Source organism: Lepidothrix coronata, unplaced genomic scaffold, assembly GCF_001604755.1.
Source record: "Lepidothrix coronata isolate B3197 unplaced genomic scaffold, Lepidothrix_coronata-1.0 Scaffold16, whole genome shotgun sequence".
Classification (NCBI taxonomy): Eukaryota; Metazoa; Chordata; class Aves; order Passeriformes; family Pipridae; genus Lepidothrix; species Lepidothrix coronata.
The window spans coordinates 7,516,127-7,532,778 of record NW_016690196.1 but is presented as its reverse complement, the minus strand read 5'-3'; the positions used below and the strand labels follow the sequence as shown (position 1 = coordinate 7,532,778).

At 37.4% G+C, this 16,652-nt stretch overlaps 1 protein-coding gene across 1 annotated transcript in view; it reads left to right on the top strand.

Annotated features, from left to right (window-relative positions):
* The first annotated feature begins 3,503 nt into the window (after positions 1–3,503).
* The window catches only part of LOC108493313 (BTB/POZ domain-containing protein 9-like), a 36,218-nt gene continuing 23,069 nt past the window's right edge, over positions 3,504–16,652 (top strand). Inside the window, exons 1-6 of the mRNA XM_017806588.1 lie at positions 3,504–3,590; positions 5,407–5,573; positions 10,540–10,750; positions 11,776–12,139; positions 13,719–13,983; positions 15,983–16,203. Of these exons, the coding sequence (XP_017662077.1) occupies positions 5,492–5,573; positions 10,540–10,750; positions 11,776–12,139; positions 13,719–13,983; positions 15,983–16,203 (1,143 nt within the window). The 5' untranslated portion in view covers positions 3,504–3,590; positions 5,407–5,491. The remainder of the gene's footprint in view (positions 3,591–5,406; positions 5,574–10,539; positions 10,751–11,775; positions 12,140–13,718; positions 13,984–15,982; positions 16,204–16,652) is intronic.

Genomic DNA, 16,652 nt, shown 5'->3' with positions numbered 1-16,652 from the left:
CAGTTTCCTAGGACTAGACTTTGTGATCTAACCTCTCAAAATGAGTGACGGTACATACCTGGAAACAGCAGGAAAACATGTAACATTTACATGTGTTATACAAATTGGTTGATTTTATGCTGTTCCACATCTTATAAACAGTGTAAAAATAAGGAGAGTTTTTGAAATCCTGTTGTTCTTCCAACAAGGAAAAAAAAAGCCTCTGCCTTGTCTTATTTTGGTTTGAACAGCACTTAACTCCTTCAGTTATGTGACTATTGATAGTGTAATGGCATTGCAATTCACCTCTCAGTAAAGCAATGGGGGAAACTACAAAATAATTTTAAAAGTGCTGTGACCAGTTGCTTTGCTGATTGTTGAATTCTGGATGACTGAAAGGCGGTTTGGTTTATGGATTCTTTTTTGAGAAGAAATCTGGTGATAAAAGAACATGAATCGGGAGTAACAGTGGAAGAAGATAAATGTGTGACTTGTTTAGCAGGATGTTTCAGTAACCTAATGTAGACAGTTGATAATAACTTTAAATAACTCCCTTGCTTATAAGTTAAAACAAATATAGAAGGTATTGTATTTGATTTCTAGTATATTAACGTAGATGTTAACGAATTAAATGCTAAGTGTTGCTGTCCTGTCTCCTTCTCTGAAACATCTTTAATTTCATCTACCTCATCTTAACAAGTAGCATATATAAACTCAGGAGTTTTACAGAACTCTGCATGAAAAATCAATTACGAAATCTAGTCCAAGATAATTTTTTTACCCTTGGAAATGAGTAAAATAGATATGCTTCTTCTGAATCTGAGGTGTTGGGAAAAGGAACGTTAAAATTATTGCTCTGCTTTATACCCCCTATGGATGTGCAAGCAATCATAAATTCATTAGAAGGTAGACATAGCAACTCAAAAGATATTTTTTTCAGTTTTCTGTTTTATGAACTAACCCTGATACTTTAAGTTGTCCTTTGTATGTTATTTTCTGTCTGGCCTTTACAGTATCTACAAATACTGTGCTTCAGGTGGTGCTTTATCAGTGCCATTAATATACGGTAGATTCTTTTCCCTTTTTGAATATTTGCCAAGTTGCCTTTTTCTGTCCCAATAAACATTGTTGGTTCATAGCTGCATTCTCTATTTCTGCCCTCTTATAGTTACAGAAGTAATACTTAGCCTGTTCCCTCTTTTGCTCCTTGTGCAGTTGATTATTCTCCTGCAAGTTAAATCACTTTGACAGGAACGATAATGTTTGGAGTGAGTGAGATCTCCCAAGTGAGCTGTTGTAATAGCTGTAGGATCACCAATGATCTTAGTCTTCTTCGTCCCAAATACAGGGTTTTTGACATTGCACTCCCTGCCCCAAGCAGGCTAATTCAGCTTAAGCAAGTGACAAAGTTTTTCTTGAATGCTCAGTTAGTTTTATGCCAAGTTTATTAAGCAGGAATGAGGAGCCAGTTCAATGCTCCTTGGTTTCCCAAATGAGTAAAGCTGATCGTTCTAGCAGAAAGTTGGATGAGCTCAACTAAATCATGAAACCTCACCCTACTTTAAAAAAAGGTACACAATATTTCAAAGTACAGCAGCAATTCAGAGAGCTCTTTATTCTGAAGCCTATTGTAGTGTAACTGTAGTATGGTATCTTCTGAAGTTAGTAGGATGAGTATAGTGCCAAGAAGCATCAGAGCTGTGGCAATGAGACAAAGCACTTGGTTGATTGCAGCTGATACAGGTTTTGATGGCTAAACTGTGTTTTTCATACACATCCGCTGCTGGTGTTCTGAAGTAAGAACTTAAAATTAAATAAAAGAACTTAAATAGGTGCTAATTGCAGTTTCTCGCCATTCAGAGTGTCTCATTAGGTTGTGTGAATAGAAAAACTATTTTAGACTAATAGTTTGATGACTCCACTTAGTCTAAGTTTTATTTTAGTCAATAGAGGTAGGTCTGACCAAGGCATTGGTTAAGAAAATCTCAAAAGTTTTACAAGCATGTCACTTGGTGGTCTATATTTTAGCAGCATGCAGTGTCTCATTCAGTCTTGTTTCACTACACTTCAAAATACAGGTGTGACTGGAAAAGCTATTGACCCAATTGTATGGAATCCAGTAATTAAAACCAGGATAGTTCATAAATCAGATGAGTAATTCAAAGGGTGTGCAGATGTAGTGCAGTGGATAACTACTTGAGTGGGAGCAGGCTATGCCAAAGCTTCTCTGCTTAGTAATCACATAAAAGTTACTCTTAAGCATGTTTGTTAATCTTAGAATGACTTTTGATTTTTTTTATATGCTTGACAAAGTGCAGACATAATAGATAATGAAGTAATAAAGAGGAAACTAATAAAAAACCACTGGCATCTACAAACTCGTTACAGCAACATCATGAAGGGGGCAAGGTATGGTTTTTTTTTTTTTCTAAAAAAAAGTTACTGCTGCTTGCCATACTGAAAGCTAATTAAAACCAGTATTCTCAGTTATAAAATACAAGAATAAACTATTAAAGATAAACACTTGATGATTCTTTTAACATGCAACAATAGATGTATTATTTGATGTTCTCACTCTTCACAGACTGCCGTTTTTACTTCTTCCAAGTAAGACTTCTTTTCTGCTAAATAAAGCATGGAATTAAATAGCATGTAATGCTTTGCCTCTTGGAGGGCCTAAATTTAGCTTTGTGCAGTACAGTAGAAGTGAATCTCATTCTTACGCAGAGATGAGCCCACATTCTGTGGGAGAGGTTCTCATGACTCAGGAAAGCAGAACTCGTACTGAATGAAAAGAGGCAGGTAAGCATATGGTTATGAAAGAAACATGTCTGCCCTTGGGATTTTTTCAAGACTTGGTCACATAAAGCATAAGTCACCCTGATCTAGTCTTAACTTTGAGCAGGGGACTGGCCTACAGACCGCTTGGTTTGCTCCAAGGACCGCTCCTCAGATGGATGGAGCTGCACCTGGCACCATCTCTCTGATGACCAGTGGTAGGACCGAAGGGAATGATTGACATGAAGCTGTGTCAAGGGAGGTTTAGGCTGTATATTAAGAAAAGGTTTTTCTCCCAGAAGGTGGTTGGGCACCAGAACAGGCTCCCCAGGGAAGTGGTCACAGCACCAAGCCTGACAGAGTTCAAGAAGCATTTACAGATCGCTGTCAGGCACATGGTGTCATTCCTGGGATGTCCTGCGCGGGGCCAGGAGTTGGACTCGATGATCCTCGTAGGGTCCCTTCCAACTCGGCATATTCAGTGATTCTGTGTATTTTGAATGTAGCCACGGAACAGCAGATGAAGCCGACAGGGAAGGTTGAGCACCAGTCGCTATTTCACAAGGGTTGGGCACCGCAGGCCCGCTGCCCGGACGAGCGCACAGGCCCTGCCGGCGCCGCCCCGCCGTGGCCACCCCCGCCCCACGGCCGCCCCAGGAACGGGCGGCGCGGCCTCAGCGCTGCCGCTCCTGCTCCGCCAGCGCGACCCGCGCGGGGCGGGGCGGGGCGCTGCCTCACGCGCGGCCTGCTGCTGCCCGGTGACGTCAGCGCGCCGCCGGGTGACGCAGCGACGGCGGCGGGGCGGGGGGTGAGGCCTCGGCGCGGCGGGGCCGGTGAGTCCCGCGGGAGGGGCGCGGGCGGGCGCGGCGGCCGCGCCACCCCCGGGCCGAGCGGGGTTCCGAGGCCGCCCGGGCTGTGCGCTCCGGCCCCTCGGCGGGCAGAGGTGCTGCCGCTGGCGGCTCCCGCCGGGCGCGGGCAGGGCCACCCGGGAGCGGGCCGAGGAAGCGCCGCCGCCCGGGGAAGGCGCCGGACGCGTTTGGCGGCCAGGCGAATTCACCTGGAGCGCCTTCCCGCGGAGGCGAGGGAGGGGGCGGCCGGGCGGGCCGGGGTCACCTTCCCTGGCGCCGCCGGAGCTGGGGGCCGGCGGTGACCCGGGCTCTTCGGGCGCGACCTTGGGCGCATCGCCGGCTCCGGCCGCCCTCTGCTCCGCGCCTGCCTCGCCCGCCACCCTCTGCTCCTGTCCCCCTGGCTGGTTTGCCCCCTGGCTGGCTTCTCAAGGCCCTGTTGCAACTGCCTTATTTGAATTTTCTTTTGCTTTAACTATTAGTTTAGTATTTTGATGCTCTTATGGTACACCGTTTTCCCTGGTCCTTCTGGTGTCAGAGTAGTTAACCAGTTACGCGCTGCTGTGATTCGCTGAAATTATTTTAGATTTACAAGACGTATTATCAGACTTAAAAAAAAAATAAGTTGATGCTAACTTGTTAGCAATCTGCTGGTGGTCTCACTTGCCTAGCAATGCTGTTTGCTCTTGCTTTTAAAGTGCAGCACGCAGACGTAGCTGTGTTTGGCATGTCTTCTGTTACAAATCTGTAAATCAGATACTTGAAATATACTGTTCTTTTTGAATGTTTACTCATATTTAAGGAAAAAAACCCAAGAATTTTTATGAATGGATTTTAAATATATTTTTTATAATAGAGGCCAAATTGATAACATACATTACTGGTAGGGACAAATATTTACACATTACATTTTGTTCCTCAAAACCGGGAGAGTTTCTTTGTCAAATGCCTGGCTTTGATTTGCAGGATTAAGGTGTGGTTAGTTTTCATTTAATGAGACTACTGAAAAATATTTTTTTCTACCTTCTCCTCCCTTGTTCTCTTAAGCATATATTCTAAAAAAGATTAGAGTGGCTCTTAGGAGAGAATTTGTAGATCAAGGTATCATCTGTTTAACAAATTAAATCCAGTTTATTTTTCCTGCTGGCAGGTATGATGGGAAGGATAACAATAATTTATACTTGTTGAGAGATACTCATTATGTTGGTTATGTATTTAAACAAATAAAGCCTCTATATTTCTGTATATCCTCACCCTGCCATTTTGTTTTGTTTTCCTGTTTATAAAATTAAAGGGTTGCACAAGAGAAAGATCTGCAACTGCCTTAAGTGTTGTAAAAAAAACAACCACTAAAGCCAAACAGAACCCCCAAAACCTTCAGCTAGGCAAGAACACTTGAAGAGATTTGGCTGCGTAGGGAATAAAGCATGTGTGATTCAGTTGGTATAGATCTGGTTTAATTAGGACACCTATATGTGAAAACAGTGTCTTCGGGGACATTGATGCTGTGGCAGGAAAGTCAGGATGAAATTTTTGTGACTTATCATGAACAAATGAATGGCAATGTTACCATCTTCTGTGACGATTAAAAATATGAACGGTCAAAATTCAATGATGATGACTCAAAAAAGAAATTCTGTTGCTATATTCTAATGTTATTAGAAGTTTTCCCATAAAATTGACGTGTTTTTAAAGAATTTATTTCCACGAAAATTTGATTTGAGAAGTACACATCTCGCTTTTTTTGGTCATAATGCTCAGTGCTCCCAGTTTCTGATGGTATGTATTTCATGCATTGTTTCAGGAAATGGTACAGTTGTTGCTGTGCAGCTGCATGTTGCTGAATAGCGTTTCTATGAGCTTGCTGTTCAATCTGTCTGTTGTTCAGAATGGCGAAGAACCCTAATTTTCAGGAAGCTGGTAATGTCCCTACAGGCTACGTTCACTGTAGATCTTCAGAGAGTTTTGCTGGTGAGTGGACCCATGTATTTTCTTGAGATTTTTAACTTAGTGGTTTAGTTGTATGCTATGTTAACCAGGTTAATTTATATGTGTGTTAATATATAATCTCCACTTAGTGTATTCTTTTTTGTACCTAGCTAAACTTACTCCCGCTCTTCTATCACAGGGATACGTATTAGAGCAGAACTTGAAACCTTAGCGCTACAGCACTTCAATGATGGGAGCGTGTTTGCAGATAAGCAGTGCATAACTTCCCATATGCTTTAAGTCAAAACATTTTTTGGTACTAAATTGTTGTTTAGAGTGCTGTCATTGAATGATGTGGTTAGTTACCATTAATGCTACCATCTGCTTTTCTTTTAATCCTTTCACAACAGAAGGTTTGGAGATGAGACTTGAAAGTTTTGTGAATTTCATTTTCTTGAGCTTTCATATTCTATATTTATCAAGTCAGATTTGTTATGTTGTTATTATTAATGGCTACTAAGTATCAGAACATGCTTTCATTTTTTTTCCCTGTTAAAATTTTCACTCATAATCAATTTTGTTATTGATACTTAGAAGTGCAAAGGAGCTGCTGTAGCAAGGGTTCTGACAGAATCAACGTATTTACTCAGGTTATACTCTATGAATGTCGAAATATTTACTAAAAATTCCTATTTCCTGAGATATTAGTTTACTGTACCTGAACTTAGGAGAACAAAATATTTTTTTTATAAAAAGACATATGCGTGTTCATTAAAAATACAAACCATATGATTTGAAGCAGTGGTATGTTTGTACAGTAGTCTAACTGTCACATCTATCATATTCTGGGAGTCTAATAGAAATTGAAACATAAAGTAATATTTTGCTGGAATATATTTACAGTACAGCAAATTGTTTTATGAAGTAATGAATTACAAAAAATTTTAATACTACTCAAATGCCTTCTGATCAACTGAGAACTAATTCCTATTTCTAGATAAAATAGTACTGTAAGAGAATAACTTTTAAGAAAATTCCCTTTGTGCAATTCTGACAAAAATACTGTCTTGCTAGGTACAAACTAGATGATGAAGGAATTAAACATTTCAAGGGTATGAAGTTATTTGCTCAGTTATAGTCCAGACTTATTTAATAAAGTTTTTAATTCCAGCAGTAGTCTATTTGCTTGCATTTATTTCTAAAGTTTTGATAGAGTTATATAAACATTCTTAGCTCATTTTAAATAACTTTTTTTTTTTAAAAAGTATTCACGATAAATTTCTTGTATTCTTTTTTCTGTGCCTGCTATAAAAACAACTCTTCCGTGTCTCACTGAAACAGCACTGCTTTTCAGAGGATTCTTTAGAGTTAGCCTAAATGAGGGATGGAAGTGACTGGGTATCAGTCTTCATTGCAGCTCTGGTTTGAGAGTTGTTTAGTAAGGATGTCATTGGTGTTCTGCTGTTGTTGCTGCAGTTTCTAGTTCATGTTTCTCTATGTCATAACATGTTACAGATTACTGTAACAGAAATCTAGCAAACCGAAAGCTGAGGGGCTGTTGTTTTTCTAGCCATGACACACATTGTGTGATATAGCACGCTGCCTTATGTAATAAATACTAGGCTGCATTTTTCACATGCTCTCTGTTGAAGATGGACACCAAGCAGTGCATCTTTCAGTGAGGTCTTAGAAGTGGTTTGTGAGGCTTCGGACTTAACAAATGCCTTTCCCAATTTTGCAGTTTTAAGGGTGCCTCAAATCCACCGAAAAGACTATTTTACTTATTTATTTCTGTGGTGTGAACAAGGCTGCATGAGTCCTGAAGCAGTTAATTAGCTCTGAATACCTCTTGGAAATAGGTTATGGTGCTGGCAAGAGGGTTGTAAATGCTTGGTGTTTTATTCTGAAGTTGGTTACGTATTCTTTGACTGCCAGGATGAGTAAATACCTGTATCCTCTGAAAGGGTGATGTTTGATGACAGAAGATGCCAGAGGGACCTTCAGGAAGGGTTTCACCCAAACTTCTAGCAGGATCTGTCTTTTTTTATCATAAATAATACTTTTGAATTGCAACTAGAAAAACACATGTTTAGCTATACAGGGAAGTTGTGACCTCACAGTGACTTGCCACAACTAAAGAGGTTATTATGTTTTACTTCCTCAAACAAGAAGTGTGCAGATCACCTCAAGGGTTGACTAAATTCATACCAATAATTAATGCAGTCTGGGGAGATCTGAAGTGATGTATTATTTGGTTCTGTATTTTGAAGGCAGGACTGTCTCACTGGGCTGCTTTGTATGAAAAATCCACAATACAGACAAAACTTGCATTGGAAATCTGTGGTAGTAAAAAATGAGTTTGTTGAATGCTTCTTCAGTGTATTAGTATTACCCATAGAACGCATATAAGGCATGAATATAGTTTCATAAAAGCGATAAGTTTCCAGCACTTTGAGTCCTTCAAACATTTGAAAGGCTCCTTGGCTGGAGGCTTGTAGCCATGATTTGAGTCCTGTATTCCCTGTGATCAGCATGTTCTTGTTTGAAGCTGACAGTTTAGAGTAGTACATGGTACCAGCAATTCGAAGAACATCAAACATCAAAACAGATTTGTCTTGCTGCTTACACACAGTGATTTCTAAATTTCTGCTTTCATTGCTTGCTGTCGTTCAGGGTCTTGATGTTCATAAGGACTGACATCATTGGCTTACTAGCAAATGTCCCCACTTAAGAGTTTACCCTCTTCTGTGCACTGATTGTTGTTTAGAGAGAGGTTTATGTGCCCTTGAGAGGGAAGTATGCTTTTGATTTTATTTGTTTATTTAACCTGAAATAGAAACAATTTCCCCTGAATTTTTCACCCTATTGGCACGTGAAACATCCACGGCTACTTAGTATCAAAGTTAGTATGCAGCTGGTGGCATTTCCTTGTCTTCACCACTTTTACAGTCTCTTGGTTTTATTCAGACAGTACGTGTTCTTATTTTTTAGAGATAAGAGTGGATTCAGGAAACAAAGAAGTAAAATGTAGACAAAATGGAATTAAAAATAGATTTTAAAACCAAAATGTGTCAATGCTTGTACATGTATGAAGTATCATAAATCAGTTTCCCTATGCAATCAAAGTTGGAACTAACAGAAGAGAGATAGTACAGAGTTCCTTGATAATGTACACGTAATTTGCATTTGTTGGATTGCCTGACTATTGCAAATGAAGATCAACAGCAGCAGATACGGACGTGTAAGGTACAGAAATCTTCAAGGAGTATTGAGACTCAAGTTTTGCAGCTGAGTATTATACATGCTTTTGTTTCTTCCTCTGGTAATAAAAAGTTTTCTGTTTTGAGGGTGTTAAAATTTTACTGTTGTTTCTAAACTCTCAGATATTTATGTTGTGATAAATATTATTCCTGAATAAATAGATGCTGCTGGACTGATGTGAGTTAAGTTAATCTTGCTTGTTACGAAGTAAATGTTACTGGAAGTGTGTTTGGCATAAATTTAAGCTGCCTTAGCTAATTATAAATTAACAAGTGCAAATGGAAGAAATAATCTGTTATTATGAAAACCCATAAAAATTAATTTACTATCATGTCAGAATGGAAGAATGACTGTACAGTGTTCTATGTTCCCAAGGTTAGGCCGCCTCCAGTATCTTGGCCAGTGTTGCTGGTTCTGTGCTGTAATGGCTACATGGACACACAGCTTCTAATTCAAGTGGCAGAGACAGCCTGTGGAAAGCTGGAGTTTTGTTCCCATTTGTGCTGTGATCTGTATTGTCAATTCAATATGCTCTATTTTTTCTCAAGTTTTATTTTCTATTTCTATCACTTTTCCTAGTTTAATTTAAAGTTCTTTGAGACCTTTTTTCTACAGTATTTGGATTTTGGATTAAGCATTTCTACATGTTAATACTTAACCCCATGTGCATATGTTTTCTTTTTTGGGGTAGAAATGCCTGGAAACAGATGCATATTTTCTCATAATATTTTTAAATGGAGCATAAAAATGCAGTGGTGTCATGAATATTTCACTTGAAAGATGAATGTGTTAGCTGTGTGCAAGGTACGGCCTCATCATTTTTCTTCTTCTTGTGGTACACCATCTTTCTTCAGCACTAGGTATGTGCCCATTTCAAAAAGTGGGTAGTTACTGGAGAACAGAGGATTTCTCTGAAAATGTGGATGGTTATTATCTGAAACAACCAACCTCTTTTTAAATAAAAATAAGCCCAAGTGTAACATCAGAAAGCCTCTGTTGCTGAAATAAACCAAAACCAACAAACTTGTGGAATTATTTTGTTTCTTCTTAATTCACAACAGAAGATATGACTAATGCCTTAATCTATATTGTACATTAGTAGAGTGTCTCCTAATTTTAATGACTGAGAGATATTAGAGACTTTGTTTTCTTAAATATATGAGGGAACAAGAAGGCATCAAGAAAACTGAGTGGAAAGAGTAAGAAAATTGAATTGTTCATTGTAAAGAACAGGCTTTATCTGTTATTTATTAAAAGTTATCACGATTGTTTATTTTCTCCCAGTTCTGGAAAGTTGATTAGAATCCTGCAAAAATACTGATGTTTTCACTTGTCACTGGTTTTGGTACAGACTTGAGAATTAAGACTGTGCTTAGTTGTTCACATTACTTGTTTATAATTTATGTGCATTTTAATTGAGATAAAATTGCTTTCTAATTGTAACATTATTTAAAATAGTTTAATTCTTAATTCCTTTTGTTGGAGGCTTTTTCTTTTAAGTAAATATATTGACGGAACAACAAGGTGATGGAATTTTTTGAAATATTTTGTCAGCTAGAATTGTAGATACAAGCTGCATTGAATCCTGTTGTAAATGAACTTTAATAGAAAATCTCTTGGATTACTTTTCCTTGTAATATATGGTTACTTAGACTAGTCAGTCTTCTTTTGTAATTGCAGTTTCATCTTTGCCGTTTTTTATGTTTTTTGCCCTGTATAATACTGGTTGTTTTCTTTTTCCCTTCAGGCTACCAATATCACCATCCCTCCAAGATGAGTAACAGCCATCCACTTCGTCCTTACACAGCCGTGGGTGAGATTGACCACGTTCACATTCTGTCAGAGCACATTGGAGCTCTAATGAATGGGGAGGAATATAGTGACGTTACCTTTATTGTAGAAAAGAAACGTTTTCCAGCACACAGGGTGATCCTGGCTGCTAGATGCCATTATTTCAGGTGAAGTATAGCTTTTTGTCAGGCTTACAGGAAATTTTTATGCAAATAAGATAAACATTGTTTCTCTATGAACTTTTCAGTATGTAATCATCTGTCCATTGAGTGTGACCTTTTCTGTGTGAATGGTTCCCAGCACATCAAATCATTGTGTCCAAATAGAAAAAGATAAATACCATGTCACAATGTTATTCTTTTGACCTTCATTAAATTGGATTTTGAAGGTAGTTTCACAAATTCAAGAGAAAGATAACTTGAGAACAGACAAGTTTTACTGCAAAATTGTTTTGATTTCTCAGAGTATAAATGGTGTGCCTCTATGGAATATACTCATTTAGAAAGTTTCATTTTGGTGTATTGGAATTGAATGTTTAAAGAGATTTGGCTTCTACAGATTAGAATATATATTTTAAAACTAGGAGTAATTGAAATGCAACTTTTTTTTTTAAGAGCTGGGCATTTTTAACTCTAAATGTATTTAATAGAATTCCTGGTAATCTTCCAGTGAATTTTGTCAGAGGGATAAGCTAATAGCTAAACTAAAGTGTGATTGCAAATTTTGTTCAGACTGTCATTGATTTTTCTCAAGATTCAGGAGTTGCCATGTGCTGGGTTTAGGAATAGGAGATAAGAATCCTGAGATTTGCTAAGATGCACTGCAAACTATTTGTTTCACTTGCTTTATGAAATAATTTTTTTAAATTTTCTTTCTCACTGATAGTACTATATTTAAAAAGCAAGGCACAAGAACCACATCTCAATTTCTGGTTCACAAACTGTTGTTCTAAGTGGAGATGCAGGTATTATTGCAGGATAAAAACATAATGCATTAGAAGATTATTGTTGTGTAGTTGCTTTCAGAGCAGAGCCGCACTATAAATACCAAGCATAAGGAGTTTTCTTTTGTAGATTCTTAAACCATGTCCCCTTCGTATTCCTCTTGCTGCAAATAGTTATTCCTTTCTTTTTCTACTTTTTGCATGGGTTTTGTCAGGATATAAATTTCTCAAATTTTATCTTCCTTATAGAGCATTATTGTATGGAGGAATGAGAGAATCTCAGCCTGAAGCAGAAATTCCTCTTCAGGACACCACTGCAGAAGCATTTAGCATGCTGTTGAAATATATTTACACTGGTCGTGCTACACTACGAGATGAGAAAGAGGAGGTTCTTCTAGACTTTTTAAGCTTAGCACATAAATATGGATTCCCAGAACTGGAGGATTCTACATCTGAATATCTTTGCACAATACTTAATATTCAGAATGTCTGTATGACCTTTGATGTTGCCAGTCTTTATTCGCTTCCCAAATTAACTTTTATGTGCTGTATGTTCATGGATAGAAATGCCCAAGAGGTTCTCTCCAGTGAAGGCTTCCTGTCACTTTCTAAGGTATATGTTTTGTTTGCACTTTCCCACCCTGAAATGTTTCATTTTAATCTGTGTATAACTTCATGATAAAATACTAATGCAGGCACCAAATAAAAATTTATTTCTTAGTTAACAGTTGTAGTTTTATACTACTGAAACTGTGACAGTTGGGAATGTTCAAGCCAAGCGGAACTGGAAGTTCTGGTGATCTGTTCTGAATTTTTTAGGTATTTAATTTTGACCAGTCAGTATAGCTAAATATAGAAAATCTGATGGAACATTATAAAAGATGGGAGCAGGCAATCTTAATTTGTCTCATTTCATCTGTTCTTGATATAATAGAATTTGGCTTCTGAATGCCACACAGGGAATGTAAACATTTGAAGATGGCAGGAGATACTCCATTCCATTATTTTCTTGATATAGGCTACATCAGTGATGGGGGATTTTCTACTGTGTAAACTAAAGCATTCTGGAGATTGCTGTGATTTATGTTGCTGGTTGTTATCATGTTCTGAAGTTGCAGAATATAGTGGTGTGGTAGGGTGGTTTTGGTTTTCTGTGTGTTAGTTCTGTTGTTAGATGCATATTTATGGTTGAGTCAGGCTAGTCTATGAAGTTCAGATTTTCCACTTACTCAGGAGTGATCTTTGAGCTGTTTATAACAGTGACGGAGTGTTTTCAAATGATGTTCACATGAAGTAGCAGAGGACCTTAAATGATGGTTTCATTTTTTTTTTAAGTGATTTTAGTGGAAAAGCTGTGAATGGTCTCTTCCTTGAATGAGTATAAGACACTTTGGCTCTGCTAACTTACTAGTTGAGAAGGGAAAAATACTTTTTTCTCTACACTCTCGTCTGTCCTGTGCAGTGTGTCAGTCTGAGCTCTGAGAGCATATTAATGATAAAGAAATGAGGAAACATCATTCATACTTTGATGTCTTTGGTGTAGCCAGTCCTGGTATATATGAGAGATTTAGCCTTTTTCTATGCAAACTCCTGATTATTCTGCAAGCTAAGTGAAAATCCAAAAGCTGTTTGATTGTTCTTGTTCTCATTTTGCAGTCAGTGGTTTTTCTGCATGAATAAGAGCCACTGGAGTTTTTACCTACTTATTCTAAGTTTGTACCAAAAGACAAAGAGATTGTGGGGTGATAGAAATCCCAAGTAGTTAGAAATGGTTTAAAAAAGTGATTCCGAGCAACGCTTTTTTCTTATCGGTGTTCTTAGAGCAGCCTAAGTTTAAAGGAATGTTTTGAACTATACTCCCAAATCTGTTTTAATATTCCAAAGTAAATTTGAAGTAGTGAGTGGTATTATATTGATTTGAGTAGTTCTCTGCATTTCAATTCTGACTTATTTTTTCTAGTGGTTTTGTAATATTACCTATTATTTTTGTGGTGGATTCTGTAATTCTTACATAACTAAAACAAGATACAGTTTCAGGCAGTTACTCCCATGGAGATTATTTTTAATAGCTACAAGTTAAAATACCCATTAATTTGTGCCTTATTTTAATTTCCCGTGATTAAAAAAATAAAACTCAATTTAATTTCTGTTTATTTGTGTGGTTTTATTTTGTTCTTGTTTCTCTTTTCCAGGCTGCTCTTCTAAGTATTGTAGTGAGGGACTCATTTGCAGCTCCTGAGAAGGACATTTTCCAAGCTTTGATGAACTGGTGTAAACATAACCCCAAGGAAAACCATGCTGAAATCATGCAAGCAGTACGTTTGCCACTGATGAGTCTAACTGAACTACTGAATGTTGTAAGACCTTCTGGATTGTTGTCACCTGATGCCATCCTAGATGCCATTAAGATTCGTTCAGAGAGTCGGGACATGGACCTCAACTACAGGGGCATGTTAAGTAAGCATCAAGTTTTTTGTGTTTCCTTTTCATTTAGTGACTATGGTTGTCTGGAGGATATGGTTAGTGTGTGCTTTTGAGTTTTTAACTATTATTACACGTTTTAAAGGTCTGACATAAGGAAATATCTTGTGTACTGTTCACTCCATTTCTATTCTCGGATAATATTAGTCAATGTATTTTCTTGCTTTTTATCTCAGATATTGCTCAAACGTGAATGTTGTAATAAAAGTGTATTTTCCTAGAGGGACTTCTATTTTAATAGAAAAGCTTTTACAAAAATATTAAAAGTAAAAATGCATTGGTTGTGGGATATATGATATTTAAATGGTTTTATGTTGATGGTAACTTGTTTTCTACTTCTGTGAAGATTCTCATTTTCTCCACTACTTACGACTTTTCTCTTACTCTTTACATGCTTGCCCAAGTAGTATAAACAAGTCTTTCAAAACTGTTTTAATGGAAGCCTAAAAAGTGTGAGAAGCTTTGCGCTTGACTTGGGTCTGTGCTTCTTGTTAATTCAACCAGAGTACCTAGAACTAGAGCTTTAGAAAGGTATTGTTAGCTCTCTAATGTGTGACTTATAGAGAGTATTTGGCCTACAGTAAAGAATAAAGTTAAATGTTCTCTAAGAGCCTACACTGTATTCTCAGTCATACCTGATGAGCTCTGAAAATGTTAACTGCATATCCCCTTTGTTCTCCTGTAGAAGTTACAGATATTAATATTTAAACATATGAGTTTAATACTAGGTTACTGTAAAAGTCTTGTCATGCAAGATATTCTATTGACACTGCAGTAGATAAATTTGAATAAGTCAGATGGTGTTTTCTTTGACTTCTTTTTCTGAATATTTATCTCTCCACAATAGCATGCTCCTAATCACAGCTTTTCGGAGAGTGGAATTTCTTTGGTTTTTAAGTACTCGTTCAGGCTCTTGGAACTTTTTCTGTTTGTGTAAATGTTGACAACCACTTACAGTTTCATAATTGTGCATTTGATGTAGTAGTGCTACAATACAGTTAAAATTTCAACACTTCAAATTCTGTTCTTTAGATGTCAAACTTAACACCCTGTTGAAATTCATACTTCTATTGCCAGTCTGCCTGAAGAGTTCAGGGGCAGCTTTTTATCATTTAGCTTTCAGATCATGTTTTTTCGGGTCTCTCCTCAAAGAAGGTTTTAAAAATGTCTTTTGAAGAGGCTGGTTCATCAGCGTATTGTTTTGTAGCTGAGGGTAGGGATAGTTATCTCCAGTTATCTTGGTGGAATATGTTCCTAGCATGCAAGAAGTTTATTACTGTGAAATGATGGCATAAAAAAATTTACTTTACCATGTTGGTTCAAAGCCCAAGTAGCCAAAACTTTCCTTTTTCACTCGAGTTCATTTAGCTTTGCAGAATACTAGAAGGTGATACAGCTATCAAAAGAGCTATACTACCTTATATACCACCCTGCAAATTCATGATGCATCTTGAATATTTGATCCACATCTTGTACATTTTATGTGATTTTTATTTTCCTTCCACTTACGAAAAACCAGACAAAACAAACACCCAAAACCAAAGTGAACGACAGTTGAAATCAGAAAAAGAAGATAGAAAGAAAGGGCAAAATAAAAGTGTTAGAGGTATGGTGAGAAGCTGATCACAAGGAGGGAATAAACAGGCAGACCAAAACTTTAAAGCAAGAAGGAAAGTATTGATTGAGTGAGGAAGGTGCAACAGAATTCCGTAAAATCACAAAGGGGACTGAGAATATAGCTATTATAAGCTAGTAAATTGTCACAACTTTATTACCGTAAAAGACCTAGGGGGTATTGAAGAAGCTAAATTTCTAAAATGCCTTTTTTTTTTTTTTTCACTTGAGCACGTGTTTTTGGCCAAGAAAGGACACTAGCAATAAATCTTTGATCTGACCTAATAGAGTTGATGTTCGGAATACCTAATTTGCAGTATGAGAGTGTAAAAGTTAAACAATTATTTCCTTTTCTTCTTAGTACCAGGGGAAAACATTGCAACAATGAAGTATGGAGCACAGGTTGTAAAAGGGGAGCTGAAGTCTGCTTTATTAGATGGAGATACTCAGAACTACGACTTGGATCATGGCTTCTCTCGACACCCGATCAGTGACGACTGCCGTTCTGGAATTGAAATTAAACTAGGCCAGCCATCAATAATCAACTACATACGAATACTCCTGTGGGACAGAGACAGTCGGTAGGTGCCAAGTTGACATAAAAAGGGAAGGTAATGCATTTTGTACTAATGAAAGTTTACCAAATATGAATTGTTTTAATTGTTTTCTATTTGCCATTTATCAACTGCTATTGTTTTAGTTTGAAAAACAATTTTCTAGTTCGTTGGAAGAACCCTATTTTTAACATATTTACATTGTAAACGTTGGATGAATTTTTTTTCAGGTTTTTTCGATATGTCAAAACATAAGAAATGACACACTTTGACAATAAGGTTGGACTCTATCTTTGAGGTCTTTTCCAACCTAAATGATTCTGTGATTCTGTAATTCAGAGATAGTAAAATTTTATTTAGAATGTGAATTACCAATAAACTACAGTAGTTATTAGAAGCCACTTCGTGGTTTTTAGCTATCTAATTGTTTCAAGTAAATTCTCCTAATTCAGTTCAACTGAAATTTCTGTTTCTTCT